Source organism: Falco cherrug, chromosome 5 (assembly GCF_023634085.1).
Source record: "Falco cherrug isolate bFalChe1 chromosome 5, bFalChe1.pri, whole genome shotgun sequence".
In the NCBI taxonomy this organism is placed as follows: domain Eukaryota; kingdom Metazoa; phylum Chordata; class Aves; order Falconiformes; family Falconidae; genus Falco; species Falco cherrug.
The window spans coordinates 26,094,063-26,121,331 of record NC_073701.1 but is presented as its reverse complement, the minus strand read 5'-3'; the positions used below and the strand labels follow the sequence as shown (position 1 = coordinate 26,121,331).

Genomic DNA, 27,269 nt, shown 5'->3' with positions numbered 1-27,269 from the left:
TATCTTAATTACATTTTAATTACATGGAAAATCCGTGTATGATTGCTCAGAGCTATTATTATTGCTTAGCTAGAGATGGTCTTTAATTACTTGAATTAATATTTAACACATGTTGTATTGGAGGGGGGAAATGCTATAAAAGACTCTACATATTGAAATATTGCTGTGATTTCAAAATCCCCAATACGCTAGAAACGCGATTGCAGACACAACAACCAATTAAACTTGAAACTGTCTTGTTTCTTGGCTATTGGGAACTTTAACACTGAAATCCCATCACTGTTATCAGGTAATAGTATCCCAAGTTGTTAATTCAGGATTCATGCCCCCACGTGGTGATCACTGCACTGGTTTTAACTGGAGAAAGTCCCAGAGCACCTGCAACAATGACTCTGAGGCTGTATCCTCTTGCATTCAGGTTAAATTCTGGGCATAAGGAGAGGCACTGAAGTAAATAAAACTGTTTGCATGCTTAAATTTAACTTCTTTTGAAGTATCTGCAGACCTGGAATCTAACGGATACAAAGAGCTTGGGAGGATATATTATGCAAAAAAAGTCAACAGTACTTCTGAAAAGCACACCATTACATGGTCCACTTTTGGCATTTGATATAAAATGTGATAATTCTCAGCTTATTTGCATTGATGAAACATCAAAAATAAAGAGATTTCATTACTTTTTTAAGATGGAAACCTTTTTAAATTATAATTTGAAATGGCTTATTATCTTAAAATACAACTTTATAACAAATCCTTCTCAAAATAAAAAAATCATAGTTACTGCTTCATTCAGCTTTATCATTTAGTGATGTTCTTTTTCATAAAAAAAAAAATGCTGATTTTATTTCTCAAAGGTTTAAAAACGTGACAATGGCAGGAGACATTATTTCTGACTAAAAAGGAAAAATCAGTTAAAAAAATTCTAACTACCTGTAATGAAAATAACTCGGTACTTTGCCTTTTGTCTCATCAAATAAATGCTCAGTTTCTGTCCAAAGCCACTGGTCACACTCTTAACACCTGCCGTTCTCTTCCTAAGGCACACTTTAGCTTTTATGGCACTTATCTTTCACCCCCTTAAATCTGCTGGGGGGCATACAAGTTTTGCAGCCTGCGGAGTATTACCAAGAGCCAAGCAAAATGAAATGGGTTGTTGGCACCACCAGCCCTGCTAGACCCCACTGGCAGGGCCACCTGCAGCTGCTGAGGTGCTGGCCCAGGTGGCCTCCCCTACGCTTGCCCTCCCCACCGCTCCAGCAGTACCTGCGCTGGCAGAGGGCCAGCACACCCCTGGGAGCCTCTCCATGCACACTCCATTTTCTTTTCCAGTGTTGGCAATCTTATCATTTTGCAATAATACTAGCAGCCCCTCAGCTTTTCTCTCACTCCACAGGAAAGGTTCCTCTGCCTGTGCCCTCGGTATATAGCAGGTGCTGAGAAAAGCAGCACTGAAGAGCTTAAAGAGGAGGCGAGGAGGGAGGGAAGAAAGGCCTGCCCTCACCGTGATTGAGAGATGGGCTAAATAGCCTGTGAGTAAAATCTCTCTTCTGAAATACTCCTGCTTGCAAGTGACCTGTATAAATAGCAGGCATTCCCAACTGACTGCTTTATTAGCATCTTACCTGCTTGTTGGCTTTCAGCACTGCTCTCAGGGTTGCGATCTGTTCCCGCTTTGTACTCAGGAGCGATTTCAGTTTCAGTATCTCTTCCATTAAGGCCTCCTTGTCTTTATCGATCATAGGCGCCAGCTCCCGAGCTGCAGCACGCTGGCGCGACAGCTGCAGCGACCGATCGACAGCCTTCTGCAAGTGCTTGATTTGGTCCCTTATTATGGCATTGAGGTTATAGATGTTCATGGGCTCTTTACGGATGTCACTGGTATCGGAGACAGGAGAGGAAGGAGGGGCTGTGATGACAGGAGAAATGGTGGGTGTTTTTGTTGGGCTTTGCTCTTTGCCAGGCTCCGTGGCCTCTTTCGTCACCTGTTCGGTTGGGGTCCTGGCTTCCACAGGTGATGCCACCCCCCTTCTGGCGAGCCGCGGGGAAAGGAGGCCTCGAGGGTCATCTGGTCCCTTCAGGCTCCCACTGCGGGTGACTCTGCTTTGCCTGTAATAGTCCAACATAACCCTGTTTGGTGTCTCGTTGTTGCACAGGCAGACGTGATGGTAGAGCTGAGCCAGCTCCTCACTAAACGTCACCAGCTCGTCCTGGGCGGTGTTGAGGGTATTATGGTTTTCATTTGCTATGCTTGTCATCCTTTGCAATTCCTTTTCCATGTGGACCATTTTTTCCTGGCTTTCCTTGGTCGATTTTTCCAGGCTTGTCACCTGCTCATCATAAGTCTGGATTCTGCTCTCATACTTGGCCTTCTCTTCAGTATAATTTTCCACGTACTTATTATATTTCTCCTTTAAGGCTTTGATTTCTGCTTTAAGGTCTATCACCTCCGTAACAGCTACTTTGTATTTACATTCTAGGATCTCCAAACCATTGATGTCCACTTCATAGTCATGTGCTTCTTCACCGGGGTCTCGGCCCTTCTCACAGTCAAGCTCAGCTTTTAGCTCTTTGTTGCTCTGCAGCCCCCTCATGGCATTGACATGCTCCGTGAGCCTGTGGACTCGCTCATGTTGCTCAGTCAAGGCTCCCTTGGTGTGCTCCAGCTGTGTCTGAGACTCCTGAAGGTTGGCCAGGAGAATGGCCTTCTCTCTCTCTACCTGCAACAGAATCAAAGTGAGAAACCCAGGATCTCGTCCTACCTGTGCTGAACACCAAACTCTGCAATCACATTCATCTCCTCCGCTCTGCATACACAACTTGAGGGCTTCCAAGGCATTTTAGCCACATACACCTAAACCATAAAATCAAGTCAGAGAGATGCATGTAACTCTCAGAGGGTTATAAAGTCCCAGCCTCTGTTAAAATTTGCAATATCACCAGGTCATGATTTTACACACTGACCACCAAAGAATTACTTAGGGCCCAAGCACTAAGTGCCTAGTCAGCTAGAACAATAATACGGGATTTATTAAGACATATGTTCCTTCAACACAGGAACTGCATCACTGTCAACTGTAAGCCATTCCATTGGTACATACAAATTTCTCAATGGAGTCTGAATTTACATTTCCTGTGAATAGCTCCACCAATCCTTCACAATATTTATTTGTATCTTTGGACTGTTGCAAACTCTCATCAAGGTTTGATTACTGAATGCAAATACAGTAAACAAATGGCTGTGTATATTTCCACAGATTAAATAACCCGCTGTGTGGAAATGTAACACAGATCAGAAGAGTGAGCAAATGCCATCCCCAGGACTCCCCATCCCCAGCACTTGACTGTAAGCAAAATCCATCCTTCCAAGGACAAGGCAGAAAAAGCAGTATTTGTGGTATAACTAACTAACAAACCATTGGTTCTGACCTAGTAAGTTCTTTTCTGAATATCCACAGAGAAATGTGGATGTTGAACTGCAGAGGAGGTCATGGAGGACTCCTCTAGAGGTTTTAATGCACAGCATCTTAAAGCAAGTGAACAAGACAAACTTAAAGTTTGATCTGCTCAAGTATTTGCTACACATGATAACACCCCTGAAAGACTCCTATTTCAAGTTTTAAGTGTAATGCTCCATTTTTTCTGTGCCTTTGTCCTATTCCAAGCTGTGAATTGGGAAGCAGAGTACACTGAGATGGGATCCTTCTTGCTTTCAGGGCTTTTGCAACAGGACCCTGAGCCTACCAGCCTTACTGCTCGTCCCCCTCCATGGCTGCAGGATCTCAGCCTTGTGTTTACACGTGCAGTGAAAATGGCATGCTCCATGTTCCCTTTATGAGTGGCTGAATTACTAATTCTGAGAACGCGAAGCTTTCAGCTCTGAAAAACCCTTTAAGAAAACCCAGACTTTCCTTCCCTATCAGTATCCCCTCAGGTAGTATTTGGAAGAGAGTCAAACTGGCCACCATGCATCTTACTGAAGGAAAAGAAAAGCCTTTTAGGGACTGAGGGGCTATTACTGCCATCTCACAAAATGTTCCAAGCAGCGCTTCAGACTCCTATTTTCTCATAACAAGGCTTTTGAGCAGTGGCTGCTGCTCAGAAGTATTAAGGCACTAAAGCATATGATGATCCCCTGGTTTTACAGACAGACTTTCAAAACACAGCCTCTGGTAGAACCTGCAATCAACTGCAGGCAGAAACTGCAACAATAAAAATAGAAGCCATGTTAAAAACATCTAAAAAAATCAACCTAGTTTTCTTGTGTACAGGGGACTGATGGCTTAAGAATTAAAAAAACAGGGCCAAACCTCATCATTATTTTATGATCCGGGAAGAGCCTGTCTCCTTAGATATAGGGCGCTCCATTTTAGTCTGTGCAGAAGAGGACAGCCAAGTACCACCAGTGTATTGGTACCTTTCTCCAATTGATGCTGTTCCTCCATTGCTGCCTCAGTCTGCCTGCTACCCTGGTAGCTGCTCACTCGCTCTGTCAGCCCATTGTCCTTGAAAAAATCCAAAACAGGGCAACCTTTCCCTTTGCCAAGAGCATCTTCTTAAAAGGTGACTGCTTTACACGGATCTCTCAGTCAGACTGGCCTGGCAAGCCTCAGAGATCCACTCAGCAGAAGCCTCTTCACTAGCTTTCCGCTGCTTTTTCCATTAAGCAATCTGCCCCAAGTCTGCTCTCCCCAGAAGTTTTCAGCTGAACTCTAGTTGTTACCACCTGGTATAAACCAGCTTAGTCTTAAATTACATTACCCTTATCAGATAACGAAGGTATTTATTCCTTCAGGTTGGTAAGGTGAGCTACACGTGTGCATGAAAAATCTGAGTTTTGATTAATTTAAAGGACCGTGTCACCTTATGGTGAGAAGTCTTAAGGGTAATCAAACCCCATACATTACACACCAAAGGCGGTTGGCTTTTTAAGGTGTATAGGTCCACTGTATGTTCATACCAAAGTAGGTGATTAACCGTAGATTGCACCAGTATAAGAATAAATATAGAGCTTACAGTCAGAGAGCACCTTTCCTTCAAGAAAACAACTTGGTGTTCAAGAAACACAGTGTTTCAGTGTCCACTTAAATTAATCAGACTGAATTGATACTGCTGGATTACTATCTTAGTTGTCATACTCTATCATGAAGGAAAATTTTAACAGAGTTAATTGGGCTCTCTATGATAATTTCTCTTCTGAATATAAATGTGTTCTGGAAACAAATATTTCTTTCAAATAGAAAGTATACTCTCCAGGGAAAACATGCAACTTAAAAACCCCATATAACAACTTGGATAGTACATAAAATGAAATATGTGGATCTACTAAATTTTACTCATTCTGGTCCAGTAATTATGGATTAAACTAATCCACATCTGTTTGAAGCTGTACATACATGCTCCTATTTCCAAGGGAAAGAAAACCCCAAAGCTCCAACTCAGCCCTGAGCACACCTTCTGCATATTAATGGCTCTGCTGTTTCCAAGTATGGTAGTTACATTTCTTGTTCTAGACAATACAATACTCTCTATTTCCACCCACAGCAAACTTTTGGGAATTGCAGTTATTTTCCAGTCCAATTGGTGGAGGCTTTCTGTTGACATTGAAATCAGTAGTTGCAGTAAGAACTTTTATCATCTTAAACTAAAAATTAAAACAATTCAAAAGTAGCTTTACCTATTTTGTGATGCATCTTCCCCTTCAGAGATTTCAGTTTAAGGAGATTTCCTTCCCAATTTGTTCTATACTTGGCAATTATGGGAAAACAATTTTACCATTGTTATTTATCTCCCCCCCTCGCCCCCCCCCCCCTTTTTTTTAAATAATATCAGAATATCAGTGAATAATTCCTAATGGAGACTGGAACAAATTAACAGGAAAACTCAGCTCAAGAACCCTGAATCTCATTTGTATCAAATGGTCAGAGAGTACCAGGCAGCTGGAGAACAGGGTCAGAAGCTGGGCTGCATACCTTTTTGGTTTTTTTCTTTTTCTTTTTTTTTTTTTTTTTTTTGTAAGAGAGTTTTAACTAAAGGTTTTGAAATGAGATGTTGGTCTCAGAAATAGGAAAAGCATCACCATGGAAGAGAGAAGTCCTATGCTTTAAAGATGACATACAGAATTCTTTCCACTAGAAAATAAACACGAAGAAAGAGCAGAAAGCTTTGAGCTTTTCAGAGAAAATCTCAGAATACAAGAATTTTCAGCAAGTTACTCAATGGAATTCATTGATGGAAAGGGAACAATTACAGTTAAATCTCGCCTAGGTGTGAGTACAGATCATGGAGCAGCATCAGCATCCTAAAGCTGCAGAAGGAATTATATCTGTCATACCAACTCTTTTAGTGAAGGCTTCTTTTTGAAATTGAGGAGTGAAAAAAATTGCCACGCACATACAAAATGGCAAATCTGAAGTCTGCTTGTCTCAGAGAAGTCTGCTGTCCTATAGACATAAAAATAGTTCCCAAGAGAGGGTCAGCTCCTTCAGCAACTCCAACAGCCTCTTCAGAGAAAACAAGAGGAATAATTTTCTGCTGGGCAGAAAAGGACCTGGGGTTACTTGGTCAACAGCCAGCTGAGCACTAGCCAGCAGTGTGCCCAGGTGGCCAAAAAGGCCAACAGCATCCTGGCTTGTATCAGAACTAGTGTGGCCAGCAGGACAAGGGAAGTGATCGTCCCCCTGTACTCGGCACTGGTGAGGCCGCACCTGGAACGCTGAGCTGAGTTTTGGGCCCCTCACTGCAAGAGGGATGCTGAGGTGCTGGAGTGTGTCCAGAGACGGGCAACGGAGCTGGTGAAGGGTCTGGAGCACAAGTGTTATGAGGAGCGGCTGAGGGAGCTGGGGTTGTTTAGCACGAAGAGGAGGAGACTCAGCAGGGACCTTATTGCTCTCTACAGCTGCCTGACAGGGGGCTGTAGGCAGGCGGGTGTTGGTCTCTTCTCCCAGATAAGTGACAGGACAAGAGGAAATGGCCTCAAGTTGTGCTGGGGTAACTTTAGGTTTGATATCAGGAAAAATTTCTTCACTGAAACGGATGGTCAAGCACTGGAACAGGCTGCCCAGGGAGATGGCGGAATCACAATCCCTGGAGGTGTTTAAAAAACACATAGATGCAGTGCTTAGGGACACGGTTTAGTGATGGACTTGGCAGTCCTGGGTTAACAGTTGGACTTGATCATCTTAAAGGTCTTTTCCAACTTAAATGATTCTAATTCTATGATTCTAACACATACCAAATGTTGAGATATGGCTGAATGAACACCACATGGCAAAGATACGAAAAGGAGAAAAAAAAATCCAATTTTACTGAAGAATTAGCTTTTGTCAGTTTAACCTGATTAAATCTCCCATCTACAATGAGAAAAATTTTCAGAGGAATTTTCACATTTAATTTGTGTGACCCAAGGTGAGCAGAGGCAAATCAACAGAGAAGATGACCACTTTATAAAAAAACGTACATCAGTGTTTTGCAGTGAGCCTTTTCAGTATCTAAAGAAATCAGGTTTCCAGCTAGGTCCAGTCTTTCTTTTTAAGGCATAAACCTTGTAACAGGATTAGAATGCCAAGCAATGTTATCAACTATTGGCATGAGGGTGCTGGGGCCCAGCACTGAGACTGAGAAATGGTTATATTTATTGTGTATGGTCCTAAGTTTACAGTTGGTGACTGTCAGAAAGCTGCCTCTTTGTTTAAGAGGTATAAAATAAGTAAGTTTTCAAGTCAGAGATGATAAGAACAGTTGCAGTACTTTCAAGTAGAAGTTTGCTGATTCATCAAGTTCAATATTTAATCTAATAAAATCAAGAAAAAAACAATATTTGATTATTTCCAAGCAACTTTCACTCCAAATTTATATTGCATAAACTTCATTGTAAATATGATTGAAAATTCTTATGCTGTATTTTAAAATGTGAACATTTCAAAGCATTTCTTCTGAAGCTGTGTTTTTTAAATTTGTAACATTGCATTTCTGAATGAAACCAAAAGCTACACTATATATGTGCATGTATTATATACATAAATTTATATGTACATAGACATGCATAATTTTATGCACATATGCATATATGCACAAAATGCACACACTATTCATATTTTAATACTGGAGAAGTCTGACAAATTTTTCACAGAAATAAAATTCTAAATGTTAAGCTTTCCCACTTAAACTATGTATGTCTTACATCAAAGTTATTTGTGCAAAGCACTAGATGTCATCAGTGTTTGCCATGTCACAGCTCAGATCAAAACTTCCCATGGTGAGCTTGGCAATGAAGTAAATAAAACAATTAACTCTTCAGCAAATATAGGACAGACCATGCAGGGATTTATTTTACTTTAGCAAGCACTGAAAATTGAGTTTACCTTCCAAATCACCTTTTAGGTTTTAAGCAGTAAAGGATTCACCTTTACTTTCTTTAGAAGAGGCACTTTTTGGAAGCCTGCAGCTAGAAAATGCTGGCTGTTTCATTGATGGTGCCGAAAGCTTTCAAAGCTCTTGTGGCAGAGCTGATGCTCAACAGCTTGGGCAGCGGGACCCTTTCTCTGTGTGGCACTGTACCCCTTCTAAGATGATGTCAGCATCGGGGCTGGCAGCTTGACTTTTTATCTGGCTGGCATCCCAGACTCCTATTCTGGTTGTGCCTGGGCTGGGCTTGGATGAACAGAGAACAAACGCTCGCTGTACGGTCCCCAAGGCACCCCCTGCAGCCTGCGCATCCGCCAGGACTGCCAGTGTGGACAAGGGCACTCTGTGACATCTCACACACCACATGCTCTCCCAGTGCACGGTTATTAAGAGGAGCACTCCTCTCCTTTTGTTTTCTCTTGATGGTATGCCAAACCTTGTTCAAACTTAACGGCAAAAACTCCCTCCGACTTGCAAGGCAGAAGGATCAAATCTGTATGTATTTTAACAGGGTTTTGGTTTTTTTTCCAGATTTTGATCAAACTGAAGAGTACTTTATTCTACTTGCAATTTCAGGGACATTTCCCATTATCAAAGCAGCAAAAAAAAGAATCTAACCATCTGCAACCACAGCAACTAGGTCCTTTTCTCCTCTTTGCACTAAACATCTGCTCAGATCACACTGACTTTTTGCAGACATGCTGTTTACTAGGGATATTTCTAGCAAAACCTGGATATGAAGAAACGAAAGCAGAAGTCTGAGAACAGAACATACATGGTCAAGAACGTCACTGAGGGAAGTCATTGCAAAAGCTGGCACTAGGGTCTACTGGATCATAGGATCTACATCTAGACACTTCAGGACATCAAATTCAGCTCTTACCTGCATGAGTTGCTGCTTCAGTTTCTGTATTTCTGATATATTGAGCTCACTGAAGAGGTCAGAGACGGGGTGCAGAGATTCTCCTTTCCTACCTGTGGGAGTTCGGTAGTCACTGTTGAGTTTCACAAGAGGCCCATGGATATGTCCGTTCATTTTGTCGTCATTATTGGGCTCACCCCCATCCTCTGCAAACTTCAATCCATCTACTGATATATTAATATGGTTATTATACATACTATCATTGAGGTTGATATACTGCGAGAGTTCCTTCCTCAGATTGTTCTTTTGCTCTCTTTCATTTTTTAAAGTTTCCAGGGCTTCCTCCAGCTGATGCTCAGCAATCTCCTTCAGCCGGATGGCATCTTCTAGCTGACTATTAAGCAACACTGTCTCCTCCTCAAATCGTTTAATCTCATGCTTTAAGCCTTCATATTCAACCTGAATTAGACAAGACAAAGAACATTCATAATACTAAAACTTGAGTCATGAAAACCTGCCATTTATCAGCCTTATTGAAATAGGTGTTACAGAAACTACAGTTTGAAATACCAGGCACTGCCTGCAGCTGCAAAGAACTGACTGCAAAGAAAATGCAAGTGGAGCTTGCTCTGTTAAATACTCCATTGCTCACTTTTTCAGCATGTAAGAGTCAAGAAATACAGAACCTTTTTCTGAGTAACTTACAAGGACAAACAATGTATTTATGTATTTCATGGAAAGAGGGGTGTTTAGTAGCAGATATCCTGGTAACCATAGATTTGTTATGAATTGCCATAAGCAATGTTGGTACGTACAGATCTTATGTTAATATTGTCTGATTTATTAATTGCAAGTATTCTAAAGATGACTTCCTATCCAAATTCTTGCCAGATGTAAAGTCACTCAGGCACAGATTCTCAAGGATCGGTTTCTGAGTAGTTTTCAAAAATACGGATGGAACATACAGAAATGATAGAAGAGCCTCAACTCTCTTCTCTGTCACACAAGGCTCTCCATTATCCAAGCAGCATTTAATTTTAAAAATTAAACAGCAAACTATTCATACAATGAGTTTAAACTCTATGATGCTCCATGTTAAGAGATTTTTAAACTACCAGAAAATGCAGTAAACAGCTCATTCAGCCACACAGTCCTTGATCTGCACGATGAACACACATCCCTATGCTGTTTTGGAGCACACGGCAACTTGTTGCTCCAACAGCGCTCCCTGAAGTGTGTCCCAGCGACCTGGTGCAGCCTCACCAGGCTTGGAGGGACTTGCTCCTTCTCAGAGGGCAGGCTCTCTGCCTCAGACCGAGGTGCAGTGTTTTATCAAAGTATTTACAGGCACTGTGGGCTGAGGAAAACGTTAGCTTCTTCTCTGCTTTAAAGACACCTGCCATGTTTACACAGTCCTCTCTATTGTTCCCAACAAGAAGTAAAGCCTAGGAAAACCCAATCTAGCTCAAAACCAGTTACTCAGCAATATCTAGATGGTGCAGTAGATCCCCACTGCAGAATGCTTTGCCTTGCTGGCCCTCCTCATCTTCCTTTTCACTGCTGGAAAATCCCACAGCAATTGATGTTCATGACCATGCTTGACCAATTCTCCTAGTAAAAATGATCACCCTTTGATTTTTTTTAATTTAATTCTAATCATGTTACTCATATACCTCGTCATGTATCAGGTGAAATAATTCAATAGCTCAGTGAAAAAGAAATACTGAATTTTCATGCTTCCATAAAAATACTTTTTGCAGCTGAGGCCTTTATAATTCAAATGCATCACTATCTGCAATTTTAAGGCATTGTCCAGAATATTTTTTTATTTTATATATGTATAGATATTTAAATAAACTATAATAAGGTTCTTGTGAAAATAGAAATAGCCACCATTCCTATTGGAGTAGAATATTTATCAACCTGTCAAAAGTCTCATACTCAAACCTTTGGAAAGGCAAACTTAAAAACCAAAGCACTAATCTTCAAACCCATAAAATGGAAACATATCAAAAACAAAGTAAGTTCCAAATTCATACTGGGAATTCTTAAGTAGAAAAGGAAAATTCATGAGATTTTCAAATCTACTTTTAGGAACTTTGTATCTTTTCTGACTGGAGGGACAGGTCCATCTGAAAAATTATGTAATCCAATCAAGTAGCTATGTTTGCAACTTAAGGACATGAAAAATAAAAAAAATAAACCCCCCAACCATTTTACAATTTTAAATCCATATGAGAATCAAAGGTCTATATTATCTACCTGGTTACCATCACACAGATTCTTAATTACAAAAGTTGCAAAAAAAACCCCAAAAACCCCAGGCAGTGACAGTTTAGAACTACGACTTGTAATATATAGTTTTGAAAATTAGAGCATTAAAGTATAAAATGCTCTTGAGATTTTATCTTGTATATCAAAGTTATTTTAGGAATCCTAAGTGCATAGATATGTGATGAAAAATGACTGATTATTAAAGCCATTCAAAATATAGCAATGCTTTTCCTCTCCATAGACTGCTGCTGTTTGGTTTCACTAAGAATGAAACATTATGACAAATATAAACACTTGCAAACAGATTTTTCTGCTGGAGGAAACTAGGACAGTCCATAAAGGGTCTTTAATTTACTGATAGTGTGAAAATGTCTCCTATGAGGTTGGTGAGGAAAAAAATCCGTGCCTCAAAGGGGGAATTTGCTGGCTTGGTAAATAACGGATACAAAGATGATCCACTATAAATTCAATTTCAGGAGTGTGAAAGTCTAGGTATCTTTGCAAATAAGGAAACAACATAGCCGCTTCTATTACCTGCATATTCCCTGTCACACAGCTCCATCATTTTAAATGTTTCAATTACATTTGTGCTAGAATCCTAAAATAGTAAAAGATAGCTGAAATGGCACTGCATATTCCTGCAGGAATAAGGCAGATTTGTTACCAGGCTGCCGTTAGAAACAGCGACAGTCCTGGCTATTTGATAGAAACCCTAACTGAACCAGGCAGTAGGTTAGGACGTAAAGCAGGGGCTGCAACGCAGTGCTGTTACTATCTGCTGGCAGCTAAGGAAATGGTGTTTGGAAGTGCAACAATACGCTGATCTGGACAGTGTCTAAAAGGCAAAAAGTGTTACATCATCCAACTCAGATACTTAAATATTGATCATGGTACGTTAACTCATCTGACGTGCAAAGAAATCTCTTTTGTTCTATTTAAAGGACAACTGTGTTCTGGATTGCTTCCTCAGCGGTATGTGTGTCGCACAGCAAAGGGAGCTGCGCTTTTTCTAAGGGGAGAGAACAGACTCCATGACTTCTCACATCTGGATGAAAAGGGCCTCTTGTTTATGGGGGCTCCTTGGGGTGCATTCTGCACTGCAGTGAGAATTGCTGTGGGTTGGTTTGCCATCAGCTGCAAATTGCTGTAATGAGGAAAACAAAGGAAAAACTAGGAACACCTGATATCACCTATTTTTGAATCTTGCTAAACTTGTGGGTTAGCATGGCTGAGAAGAGAGTAGCACCAGTACACGAAAACCTGAGGAGCAGGAAAAAAAACCCGGAGAACAGGGAGAAGATTATTTCCTCTTTTCTCTGCTTCAGAAGAGGAAAGGACATGCAGGAAACCAACCAAGAGGAAAGAGAGGGCTGAACTCTGCCACTGGGCACTGAGTTGAGTCTGCAGGTAGCGAGGACAGGAAAAGCAGGAAGCAAAAAGATGCTATTCTATCTATTTTAATGATTCCTCTGCTTTTACAAAGTTCTGCAGTGAAATATTCCACCAGGATTTCACTAAAGCTGTGGTAAGAGCCTCCACATACATCAAAAAAGTTATTACACTGTTTCAGAGCAAGCATTCAGCAAAAAAACAACCAAAAAAAATGTACAAAGAAACTTCTATCAAAGTGCTCTGCGGGATCACATTATGGGATACTAGAGGAAAAGGTGTCATTTTTCAGCATAATGGCTTGAATCTTTCGTTGCTTACTTGATTCTGCTTCAGTGTGGACACCAGTTTCTGTAAAGTAATGTTTTCTTCTTCAAGCTCAGTGTAGTCCTGTAGAAGTCTCGCCTCTCGAAATTTGTATTCTCTGATTTCATCTTTCATTCGTATCCTCTGTAGTTCCACCATTTCGTTATTCTGATGAAAGAAAAGGCAAGTACATTACCATTCATGCACAGCCACTTTAATGAACACTGCCCTTAGAAAAGACTAAAGAAAAAATTGTCAAATAAAAACGATTTAACAGTGAAAATCAAGACAGCATCACCTTTTTTAAAGTGAGGCCAAGCAGTAATTTCAGGTGTGTGTTGGCAACGCAGAAATGAGAACATCTGATAAGGAAGCTTGATTAAAACAGTTTCAAAATTAGATGCTTATTGAATTGGAAAACCTGGCAAAGCTTTATCATCTCATTAATTTTATTGTTCTACGGTACAACTTGATTTAAATAAAATTACCACCTGCTTTCCACTGAAGGATGCTCTCCACTTTTATACAGAAAAGCAATGAGTAACAGCATCTGTTCTGTAAAGGCATCTGTTACTGAGCAAGACGCACTCACAGGCTGGTATCTGCAGGCATTAGGGAGGCACACAGGTAGGTGGGGGGGACCTGCCAGGCAGATGGCTGTAAGGCACTCCTCAAAAACCTGACAAATGCATTGCTGTGCTGAGCAGGATTACACCCAGGAGTCCTGAGAACACACAAGGTCACCACTTTATTTTTCCCATTAGTGAATACAGCTCCCAGGCAGCCTTATGAGAGAGCTCGCGAGGGATCAGTTTCACCAAAAATTGTTTCCATCACATTCCAGCTCTGAATGAGTTTGACATCAAGGGTCAGGTTATTCTGTGAGGACTCTGCTGGCATAACCCTGATGTAAATTGTGCTATGGGAAGATGGAGTTAACACACAGCTGGAAGAGTACAATGACATGGTGGGTAGGAGCCCCCTCCCCCTCAGCTTTGAAGAGAAGCCCACATTTTCCTGATTAATAGGAACAGGCATATTGGGTCACATCTTCTCCTTGCCTGCCAGAGAAATCTGAGCATTGCCACAGCAGGTGCTGGAGAGAAGCACTACTGCAACCTTAATGATGGGGCAGAGCCCCCTTGCTGCTGGGGTGTCAAAAAGAGCACACCTGAGCAGCAGTGAAGGGTTTCTGTAAAAGATTCCAGTGTGGAGGGAGGGCAGCCACTGGCCTCACACCTACCTGAAAAAAAGTCAAATGTTTAAGAAATCATTACAGCAGAAACTGTAGTCAGGGAGCTCTAAACACATCAATCTGTACAATTCACCTTCTGATATGTAAAGGATAAAACCCCGTGTTGTGATTTGAGGGTAAAAAGAACTTTGCTTAGCACCTAGGTTAAATAAACAATTATAAGCCCCTGGAAAATAACATTGCAAAGCATGTGGAAAAAAACGTTGATGCAAGAGTTACAAAAGCACTTTTTAAAATGAAGCCTTTTTCTTCAAGAAAAATAAAACCCATCACCCTCCCCCTAACAGCTAATTAAGAAGAAATGAAGAAACCACCAAATTTCTTAACTGAAGGCAACTGAAAAGATCCCCGGTGGCAGAAGAGTCACAGAGCACTAGATAAAAGTAACTGCAAATATTCCTGCATCCGTCACTGCCTAATAAACCTCTGAGTGAACTGTAAGACTAGTACTGCAGATGATTTCATGAAGTGAAGGCATTTGATACCTCAGGGCTGCCTTTATACATTTTGTTTCTGCCAGCATGTTCTCAGCTGTGGCAGTGATTTACACTGGCTGGCTGCGGGTATACGTGCAAGTCTGAGGCAGCGTGTGGACAGCACCAAACACACGACTCCGCTGTGTCAAGTATAATTAAGCCGCTCTGCAACTCTCCTGGTGTTTGGAAGATGATTGGCCCAGGGAATGAATAGCAACTGGCTGACATCCATCCAACACTGACAGGAGCCCCGGGAGCACGAGGCTGTGCAGAGCAGCTCTGCCTGCTTGGCTCCTGCCATGGCAGCAGCCGGCCGTTCCCAGCGGCTCAGCCTGCACCTCGCTGGGGTGAGCTCACCACCACCACCGCCACCACCACCATCACCACGCAGGACAGGCGGCTGCCAAGGGTCAGCTCATGGCCCAAACTGGCTCTGCTGTTCAACACTGCAGATTGAAAGGAAGGCCTCTCCCAAAAAGGCATAAAAAGGAACAAAAAAAGGTGGCCAGAGATGGAGGACCTGAGCAAAAATTTTTACAGAATCCTGATATATTATTTCCCTGATACAGTACAAGGCATGCTGCTTTGAAAAAGCCTCAAAAATTAACTCTGTAAGATCAGAGCACTCCTTTGTCTTTTCTGTTATTGCAAACAGCAGCAGAAAACATGAGCTGTCATCTTGCTTGAATGCACCACCATTTCCTTAAGAAGAGAGAAACCACATTCCTTCACCATTCTCAACTTCTCCTTCTCCTGTATCATCCTGGAGGTATAATCAGAAACATATATAGCTCTCCTCCCCTTCTTACACACAGAGAAACGCTCTCTGCAGAGCTACCTCTATTTGTCATTACTCATGGCATTTGGTCAAGGAAGAAACTACATGAAAAGGGAAAATGCACCAGCCGCAGCATCCCGTCTGCCAGGCCTGCCGCAGGGCTGCCTGCCGTGCTTCCCCCAACCGGGGCCAAGGCCTCCGCTGGAAGCAATCCTACTGCTCTGCCACATGGGCAAAACAAACCCAGCACATCACAGAATACAGTATCACCTTCTCAAAGTAACATAAAGCATGTGTTTGGTCACTGAAAACACCCCGGCATCATCCTCCGTGCTCCCAGATCCCTCCTCCTGTTTGCAAACATCTGCATTGTGCTGGCAAACATCCAGCTGCAAAGCGCTCTGGTGCTGTCACGGCTTCCTACGAGAGGCAGGGCTTCCACGTTACAGGGCAAAAGCCCGGTGTTATCAAGGTTTACGAGTGAGTAGCCACAGGACCTGCTGGAGGGCTGTTCTGTTGTCCTTCATAGGAGATTTCTATGCATTTTGTGGAAGCAAACTAGTCTTCAGCCTATTAAAAATATTCATGCTGAGTTTATTCTTTGTTATTGTCAGTAAGGATATTAGTTGTTTCCACCAAATGATCTAATTAAATGCAGTAACTCCTCACAACTCTCTATTGTTATTCTGAACTATTTTAAATATGTATTTCTTCAGTAGAATATATAGAGTTATAGAGGATAGACCTTAGCTGTACTGACACAGTGGCAGTAACATACAAACTTTTTATTTGGCCATTGCATCAGTCCTCTTGTGAGGTGACTTGGACTTGCATGAAAAATGCATGAGAGGATTTAAAAGCACAAGGCAAAAGGAGTCTGTCATCAGGGCAGTTATCTATACGAGCCACTAGAGGCCAATGTAACCCAAACTGTTAGTAAAAGAATTCGTAATTAAACTTTACTGGTTATCAAGCAGTGAACATTAAATCCCCAGGATAGAGCAATCAAGCCAGACGATTTTACTATGGCACTGCCTCAGGACTTCTTACGTTTCCAGAGAGGATCCCCCTATGAACTTACTGGATCTGTAAAAACCAAATTAATCCAAGAGGTGGAGCTAATGATACACGAGCAATGCTTTAATGGCTGTAAATTATTTTCAGCCCTTGTCACCAGCTGAACATGGTGCAATGGTTTTAATGGTTCGGTGCCAAAGAAGAAGGAAAAAGCCTTTCTGTGAAACTATAGGAAACAACAAAGTCCTTCAGCATTGCATCTCATTATACATGAACTCTAATTGTGGAAGATGTCAGTCACATAGCACGTCTAATGAACCTACACATAACGGAACAGACCACGAGAACTTAAAAACCAAAGGATCGGCTGAGATCAAGTCTGTTCAGGTCACCTATTCACTGGTACTTAGATATATTTTTCAGACTTGCCATATATGAATGGTGAAAGACATCTCTAGATTTTACAGGGGCAAGGACCACATCTCTGCAGTACAGCCATCACTTCAATCCTGGCAGGTCTCTGAGCATCACTGGAATACAAATATTAAATAATAAACTTTTGTACTTCTTACCAAAATTAAATGCAATATATATGAATATATTATTAATTTTTGATTCAGCATAGACTTTTAAAATGCTGTAGTCCATATGCTACATACATAGCACACTGTATTAATTGTGTTGATACATTGTAATGCATTGTGTGATATCAAATAATTGCAAGTGAGAAGGTACTTTAAAATGAAAGAATGGAAATGTCTAATGTTGAAAATTATGAGAAAGAACTATGAAGAAATATATGATTCCTCCAGGGTCATTTTTATGTCAGAACACCCCCAGTGTTGCCCAAGAAAGATACCTGTTACATTTTTGTCTCCTACAAATATACCGAAGGAAAGCAAACTGGGCAAGGGGTAGTGACCTTAAGCTGAGTGTTCTCATCTCTGAGGCAAGAAGTGAGCTCTACTGGCTTTTGATTTCCTGAACTGTGGACCCATAAATGGAACTTCTCGGAAACTGGTGGTGTTTTGAAGCCTTCTTTTTAAAGTGAGTGCAGCTCCATTAACTATTTTGGTCCTCCCCCATCTTGGAGTGCATAAAGGACATTTTTATTTCTGTTTTTTGTCTACTGGGTTTTATTCCAACAAAAATTAGGGAACTAGTGTTTGGGCTTTTTCCCTACAGTTTTTGTCATACGAATTTTCATGAAAAGATTTCAGGTCCTTACTGCAGTGACACATACTATTTTTCACACTGTAAAGCAGCCTTATAATCAGAAATTAATTATACACACCAAACTACTCTAAATCAGTACTTATCTGTTGGAATATGCAAGTCATAGCATGATGTTGTGCATAACTTTCTAATTTTCATAACTTGTAAGAGAACAATTGAAAATTTATATATTTCCAATTTAATGGCATTGTATTATAGTTGATGCAGTATGAAATCCCATTTGATCCAATGACAGGTTTTGCAGTAACAGTAAATTGAATGTAATAGAAAGTTTATGCTCAGAATAACATCCAGGATCTCATGTATTTGTTGACAAGTCTCCCTGTAAATTTGTACGTCATGTTTACTTTACTCTGCAGAGGAAAATAAAAGGTGTATTTTTTACGAAGAACAATAATAGGCATATCATAGAAAATACAATTTAACTGGGGTTCAAATTTAATTACAAACATGCTAACTTCACATGAGGAAGCACTACCAGCACAATTTTGGCCAAAATTAGGTTTGGGACTTCCTTCAGGATCATTCCTTCACAAAATTAACCCCACTTGGAAATTATTTTTGCTTCTCTTTAAGTGCATTGTTTGTATCTACTTGGCAACATGCAAATATAAATAAATCCATGAGAAATTAATGAGGAAAGAATAACCCAACCCCAAAGTACCTTTGATTCATTACTTTTAGAATATACAGATATACCCTTAGAAACTTTAAAGCCCAATTATATCTCCCCTTTAGAAGCCTCTAATGTGATTTATGGGTACACATAAACAGTGGAAAATCTCATTCTGCATCATACAGAGAATTCTTCTCACCGGCACGATGTAGCAGGACACCACTGGAAAGCCACCCCTCCTCTCCTTTCTACTGATGGAAGAATCCAGAGAGGAAAATAGTACAAATTAAAGACCCAGAAAGAGATTTGTCACATCAGGGAGGAGGCAGCCAGGGAGAATCAGGTGGTCTGCAGAGATACCCAGCTTGCCCTGGCAGGTCCTGATTTTTCATCCTGAAGGGATAAGGGAAGTTGAGAGAAGAGAGGACGAAAGGGAGAATAGAAGAGCAAGGACTATTTTTATTTACCACCAACTTGTTTTAGGTCTCCAAAGAAGGTCCTCTAGGCTAACCTTAAAGTTTCCCTTTCTCATATGCAGGAATACTCGCCTTGAAGTGAAAGAATGACATTTTCCATGCTTCCAGATATATTTAAAACCATAATGGGATTTTGTGGATGACCTAGTGTGACCTCTTCTGACCCTTTAGCAGAATTTGCAGCCCGATCATCCTGATTCATAGATGTAAATGCCTAGCTGAGCAGGGATGGAGCATGTCTTGCAGAACCATTTTTGCTTGCCTTTCAATACACAGATACCTCTATATCCCAAAATAAATAGTCAAATACTCTCTTTCCTCATTGTTAGAGGTCTGCATCCTCCTTTTTAATCTGAATTTATCTGATCTCATCCATCAAAATGCATCATTCAGTAGCATTATTAGAGTTCATGGTATTGTATCTGATCTAAGCAGCCGTATTGGCATACTACCTTCAGAGCATGAATACAGCTTCTATTATCTAAACCCAGAAACTACTGACTTTTGAAATTATGTACGATTCTGACATTCTTTAGCTTTTGATATATCATTCACTGTCTCAAAACCAGAAAAAAAAGCAGACGTGCTATTGTGCACAAGATATTTTTACAAATACATCTGTAGAACAGCATAAGCAACTATAATCTTTCCCTTCCATGGATTTACTCACAAAATGACAGCACTATGAAAGCCAAGGACAAAAAAAGCCATATATTTGTTAGCTATAGCATATTGAATAGAAGCCAGATCAAGATAATGTATGTTTCAAGTTTCTTCACCAGCAACGGCTTTTAATTAAAGCATTTACAATACATCTAATAATTTAATCCTCTGAAATGCTCAACACATTTAATTGGAATCGCTAACTCTAAAGGAGTAAGGTGAATTTCTATCAAGGGCAATTAAATGCCCCATTTATGTAGTTATCACAGAGTTTTAAACCCATAATATTTAACATTGTAAATCCTGCTACATATAAATCCTTATGAAGTATCTATTTTATTGACTTTCATATATAAAAAGACTGAATTAAGGAATGTTCTGGTGGTTTAAGTATTTAATTTAACTGCTGAATATCTGGTCACATGATATTATAATGACTTCATAAAATGAAATAAACTACAAATCTCGAATCATACATATTCATCTGAAAAATAATGGTTTGATTTGGCTGCATTTATAGCAATTAATTAATTAGTATTAATGTGTTGTATATATTAATATTTAAATTATAATTAATACCAGCACCCTGCAACAAACACTGCTATAATACTCCTAACTAATCCCATCAAAGGAAGGAAAACTTTACCAAACTAAACTGTATTAAAATAGCATGATAGGAAATTGAGACTCCAGGGTTATAGCACAGTTCAGTTACGATCTTTCTCAGTATCTGCAGAATGACGCCATACATTAACATATGATCACTGCAAATAGAAAAATATCAATTGGCTGGAAAATGTTTTGCCATAAGAAGGACATTGTGGTGGTCATTTTGTTTAAACGTAAAACTCTGCTACTCAACTCTCTCCTGCAGCTCTAGTGGCATTAAAATTTTCTAAGTGGAAGAATTTATTTCTAAATACCACACTGGCTGGGTAGAAGAGAGATGATGACACATCTATGCCTTGGAGCAGGCTGGTAATGACATCTTACAAATGCAGCACTCTCCATGGAGTCTTCCCACAGCCCATTCATGCCTATACTGGGTTTCAAATTTCTCCAGGTACCAATGGACAAAAACAAGTCCACCTAGGAGCCAGCCATAGGCCAAAGGCCAGTCCCACTCCCACTTACAGAATTGTAGAATCATTTAGGTTGGAAAATACCCTTAAGATCATAGAGTCCAACCATAAACCTAACACTGCCAAGTCCACCACTAAACCATGTCCCAAAGCACCATATCTACATGTCTTTTAGACACCTCCAGGGATGAAGACTCAGCCACTTCCCTGGGCAGCCTGTTCCAACGCTTGATCGCCCTTTCAGCGAAGAAATTTTTCCTAATATCCAATCTAAACCTCCCTTGGTGCAACATGGGATCATTTCCTCTTTTCCTATTGCTTGTTACCTGGGAGAAGAGACCAATATCCACCTCACTACAAACTCCTTTTAAGTAGTTGTGATGCCAGAAGTTTAATGTATAACCTTAGTATAATTATTAGATTGTAATCAAGAAGATCTTGTATAGATAAGATTTATGATCTAACTTGAAAGGAACATCTAGCACAAAAGAAAAGATCTGACTGAATCTCATGGAGACATAGCAAGTCTGACAGGAAAACATTGTAAAAGGACTAAGGTGGCCAGGTCATGAAGTATTTAGAAATCAACATCTCAGTAGTTGCAAAAGCAGCCCTCCAACTCAAATAAGATGAAACCACGTATATGCAAAAGAAGGGACTAATGCAAATGAATTCCAGGAAATAATCAAATATGTGTGAGATTTCAGGGAAATGTAATGCATATGTATGAGTATGCAGAATACAAAGGGCGTGGATTCAAAGACAGGGTGAGCACCTTAGGTGGAGATATCCCCAGTGCTCCTGGCACCGTAATAAAGAATGCCTGCTTTCTAAATTTAAAACAAGCCTTAGAAAGTTCATTTGACAGATCTTTTGGTAACAGTTATAGAAAGTGATAAGGTCTCCCCTCAGCCTCCTTTTCTTCAGGCTAAGCAACCCCGGTTCCCTCAGCTGCTCCTCACAAGGCTTGCGCTCCAGAGCCTTCAGCCTCCTCCATGCCTTGTCACTGCTGCCACCTGCCCAGCCCCATTGCTGCAGAGCAGGATGCTCTCCCCGGGGAGCCCTGCGCTCTGGTCGCAGTGAAAAGCACAGGGTGGGAGCGTGCAGCCAGGGTGGACAGGGCACTGCCTCCTAATGTCACACTTTAGCTGAATTACGTCGCAGTATCCTCACTATTCCTGCTGCACTGAATAGTGCCTGAGTAAGAAACACCGGAGATCGCACTCTCTGGAGCAGGGCTGTTGCCCATTCTACACCACCGATTATCCCACGGCTGACCGGGTGCTATTGTAAAGACACCAAACCCAAATCGCTCTTGTCAAATTATCTTAGGGAAAAAAAAAAAAAAAAAGAGGGGGGCATCCTGGGGCATTTTGGACTGAACAGAAATTTCTTTCCTCCTCAATTACAACCTTTGTTATGAAGGTTGTTGCTTTCTACCCACAATTTAAGAAGCCAAGGCAGTGTGACAATGCCTTAAGGCAGGCTTTTTGATGGAGGAGCCACACAGGCCTTTTCAAGCTCATCAAGAAACTAAGAGCTGGTTTGAAAGCCTAACTGATCATTTGGGAGAGGCATCTGCCAGTTACACACATCTCTTTGAGAGGCCATCTGTCAGGTGCAAAGTGCCAAATTTCCTTCCAGACCCCAGGGGCACCAGCTAACCCACAACAGAGAAGTTGTGCTAGCAGGGTGTGGGGCTGTGATCGGTTTAAGCTCAGCAGTCCCACAGCTGCTGTTCCCATGTCCTGAACCTCCCTTGGGCCAGTGCTGCCTTTCACATCACCAGCCAGATCAGGGCAGCAAGGCACCCCAGAAAACAAACAAACAGTTAGTTTTAATCGTATTTACTCCCTGACACTGCTGACAGGGTGGACACACAGACACTGGCATTAGCAGGAGGCACGGAATTGGAAAACACGCCATTTCTAGTTTGGATATGCTTGCTGCTCAGCAGCAACTGATGATCTATTCCATGTTCCAGATGTGGAAACTCAGCCCCACCAAAGTAAACTGTGAAGTTTATATGTAGCCTCCAGTAGGACTAGGATTTCATTGTATGTACTGAAGTGTTAAGGAGCAGGGAGCAGTAAAAAATCCTGAGGATGGAAAGAAGGAAAGAGACACAAAAACACCTAAATAAGGGGGGGGGGGGTGAGTATGACTATTTTAAGACCCATTGTGTTTGGTTGGCGTGGGAAAATATGTCCCTGTTTACTGACTGCTTGCTTTTGCATTGCTTTCTGCTGTCTTACTCTAATTTTTGCTGTCAGGATAGTTTCAGAGGTCCCTGTGGTAACCCACCTCTGAGTGTGCCAGGCAGTGACCCCATTCTCCCACGTTTCAGGCACAGAGCTAGCTCCTTGTAAGTTTTCCATTTCCCATGGCAACTGCCTCCCTTCCTTAGGACTGGGAGCTATTTTAATTACAGCTGGCTGCTAGCTCAATCCTACCTTCCTTACACTCCTTACACCAGTAATCAAGCCACACTGTCGAGGGATGCACGTGCCGGGCCAGGGCTCTCAGCTCAGCCTCCCCAACCTGCACTGCATTACAATACTATCCAAGCTCTGCTTTTTGCAGTTTGCATGCCAAGCCAATCTTTGGTTTTATAAATACTAGCTAGACACTTCTCCTGCTGTGCTGCATCACTGTCAGGGCTCAGGAAGCAGAGTGTGTTGATGCACAGACCCAGGGCTGGGCAGCAGTACTAATAAATCTGGTCCCTGGGACAGCACGGCTAAATTAGTAGGGGGCTGAGTTCAAATTAATCAGACATGTGATTAATCCTGATCCTCAGCTCACAAAAGATCATAAAAATCATAGGAAAATGGATCTCAAAGGGGACCTCGGACAGCATCTAGTCCATTCATCTTTCCCAGGATAGGAGCAACTACAACTGTCATTCCCAGTATCTGTAGCATCTCTTAAATACTTTCAATGACAGAACCCACCACCCTTCCCAGAAACATGGTTCCTGACTTCGCTTTTACCTTTGCCAGCAATCTCTTCTGAATGTCTAATCTGAATTTCACACTGCAGGAAGAAAACAGTATTTCTTCTCCTACCCACAAAAAAAAGGAAAATAAAAGCATCTGTTGTTCTCTGTGGGAGTCTTCCATTTACCCACTGTACCCATCTTCAGCCACCTCTCCTCTACAAACAGAAGAGCATATGAGAAATGTAGTTCCTGCCACAAAGTAAAGTTGTTAAACGTCCCTGCATGTCATACAGCAGAAAGTCACCGAGATGGGCAATGACGACAACGGTAACTAGATATTGGGGGAAAAAAAGAATAGGAGACCCCAATTAACACTCTGTATTCGTTCTTGTACCTGATTCCTCACAGTGGATTGGGAGAGGAGAAATACATTGAAAGAAGCAAATAAGAAACCATTAATACTTTTTAAAAAGTAGTGTAAGTACATAGCTAAAGGATACAAAGGTACAAATCTATTTCAAGTAGTCCTCTGCTGCTGCTGCATCCTCTATTGTGCTGTAGAGGAGCTGCAAGAGCTCAGCATCAAGGGAGCTTTGTAAGCCCATGCTCATAACAGAGCTTCCCTCAACAAAATTATTCTTGCAGATTAGAACAGTTGCAGAGGTGTTTTAAAAGCTCTTTGTGAATCTGCACCCACTGCCCTCCCAATAGCAACAGACTAGTTCCAGTTCCCCTTGAAAAACATCAATACAGTGTAAAAGGTTGCTACAAAAGGAGGAGCAAGAAAGCTAAACTTCAGTAATTCTCCTTCTCTTCTTGAAGGACAAAGACGTGGCACATTTAAATAAACACATCTGTGCCACAAAACTCAAACGTTACCATGTGGTCAATCCTGTCATTATTGAGGGGAAGTATTTCCTCAAAGTCAGGAGTAATTTCAATAATTAAAATCCATGTAACATTACCCATCTGCTGCAAAAAGAAGCACAGCGTTCTGCAGCTTATTTGACCTTGTGTGCTGCACACCCACACCCCACACCCCCCAACCCCCACACACTTATTCTTCTTGTGGCATGCCCAGAAATACCGATTCAGAAACAGGAGTTGATTAATATTGAAAGGATTAAAATGGCTTGATGACTAATTTTTTTTTTCCTCAAAGACTTAGCATTTTTATTTTAGGTAAAATATTTGAGTGACTTAGGTGGCAAATATAGCTGAGAATAAGTACCTCATCTGTCTGTAAACTACATCCTTTAGAACTGAATTTTACATGTAATTTTTATTCATTACAGTGGACATGGTGATTCATGAATACAAATGCCTATGTAGAAGATTTGGATAAAGTAAACTGCACTAAAGGTTCCTTGAATTTATTAATATGAACAATAAAATACTTGTCTTCAGCAAGTGTCTAACATTGTAGTACTCTTGACTGTTCTGTATAAATTGGTTTGAAACTTGATTTTGGCTTTTATAATCTGCCCTTTGTTTATTTTAATACAGACTGCAAATTTCACAGATTAACCTTTACATATATATATTACAGTCAACCGTAGTAATTTTTACATTGACAGTTTTCTATCTTGTCCTTAAAAGGCTGAGCAAACAAGATTCTTACTGCCTGGCACACAGGACAGAAATACAAATGTCATACATACCATAAGAACACAGTGCAAGGGCTGACTATTAACACTGTAACTCACAGAGATTATTCAAGCATGTTGCTCATAGCAGCACAGCCTTAGAATTGAATTATTCTTTTTGAAATTGAATAAGCACTGAATATTATTCACTGCCTGCAATGCATCAGAACAGGAAAAATGTCACAAAATGCCATATTTACTCAGGGAGTAAAATATCAGTAAAGTTATGGGATTGCTCAAATTTGGATATTAAAATTATGTTTACATCTCTTTTTTTCTGTTCTGTTGCACTCCCTTTTAAACCCACTGCTGTTTTCCTTTCACCCCATTTGTTTCCACTGGACTTGCATCCAGATAATGATGTGTGTTGGGTCTGATAACAGGAGCCTTGTGCTGAAATGGATTACTGACTTATTAGTAAGATATGGTTAAAAGAACTAAACTGGGAACACGCACAAAGAACTTAAACCAGCCCTTTGGTGACCTAAAGATAATATTCATTAAAGTATTGATTATTTTCTACAAACACATTGTGGCATGAGGATGACAGCATGTTACAGCAAATACTGAGGGACTGCAGTGATTGTTAGAGCACACAGAGCACACATGAGCAAAAGGGACATACACGGCAGCTCTTGGAGCTGGGCTGCAAAGTCCCCAGCTCAGCAAGAGAGGGAAGCAGTTTCTTTGTCCTTGCAGAAGCTGGGCTCAAGGAATGTGATAAACTAAGAACTGCCTTTGTCTAGATTTATGGAAATCTAGAAAAACATGCCCATGTGAGAAGTAGAGGGGAAAACATTTTATTTCAAAGACATTGAGGGAAAATTACTTTGGGGGCAATTAGAGAAAACTGGGACCTAACGGAAGCATAGTATTACAGAAAGCTTTTTGTGGTGGTTTAACCCCAGCCGGCAACCAAGCCCCACATGGCCACTCACTCACTGCCCCCACAGTGGGAGGGGAGAGAGAATTGGAAAAGTGAAAGTGAGAAAACTTGTGGGTTGAGGTAAAGACAGTTTAATAGGTAAAGCAAAAGCTGTGCATGCAAGCAAACCAAAGCAAGGAGTTAATTCACGACTTCCCATGGGCAGGCATGTGTTCAGCCATCGCCAGAAAAGCAGGGGTTCATCACGCATAATGGTTACTTGGGAAGACAAACACCATAATGCTGAATGTCTCCCCCTCCTTCTTCTTCCCCCAGTTTATGTGCTGAGTATGACGTCATACGGAATGGAATATCCCCTTGGCTAGTTCAGGTCAGCCGTCCTGGCTGTGTCCCCTCCCAGTTTCCCCTGCCCTCCAGCCCCTCCTTGACTTAGTACAAACATCACCCAGCAACAACTAAAGCCATCAGTGCGTTATCAACATTGTCCTCACACCAAACCCAAAACACAGCACTGCACCAGCTACTAAGAAGAAAATTAACTCTAACCCAGCTGAAACCAGGACACATTTTTAGGGTAAATTACAGTTATCGCTTCCAGGATGGTTGACATGCATGAAACCTTCTTTACCACAGCTCCTTAAGCATGACACACCCTTGCCATCTTAGCACATACTGATAGGAGTAATGGAGGGTGGAGCAAAGACACCCTGGCCAGGCTCTGTTGTACTCCCTGCAGGATTGGGAACTTGATGGTACCACACAGCTGATAAGATGAGAAGATGCCTGCTGCTGGGCCAACAATTTTGGCAAAATTGCTTCCCTTGGATGAGATAATCTCATTGTAATACTAATGCTCCATCCCAAAGCTGCCTGCCTCCAAGGTACTACCACACCTCACTGGGTATGCAATACCAACCAGTAACAAAAATATGTATGACTTCAGTCACTCAAGGTCCACCTAAA

The 27,269-nt window shown here is 41.2% G+C and overlaps 1 protein-coding gene across 5 annotated transcripts in view; it reads right to left on the bottom strand.

The window, feature by feature from the left end:
- Window positions 1-27,269, bottom strand: part of BICD1 (BICD cargo adaptor 1) — a 188,192-nt gene that overhangs the window by 42,586 nt on the left and 118,337 nt on the right. For all 5 annotated transcript variants that reach the window (XM_055712169.1, XM_055712165.1, XM_055712168.1 and 2 more), the window contains exons 3-5: window positions 13,250-13,402; window positions 9,287-9,724; window positions 1,623-2,717 (exon numbers count right to left, since the gene is read on the bottom strand). In XM_055712169.1, the coding sequence (XP_055568144.1) occupies window positions 1,623-2,717; window positions 9,287-9,724; window positions 13,250-13,402 (1,686 nt within the window). The remainder of the gene's footprint in view (window positions 1-1,622; window positions 2,718-9,286; window positions 9,725-13,249; window positions 13,403-27,269) is intronic.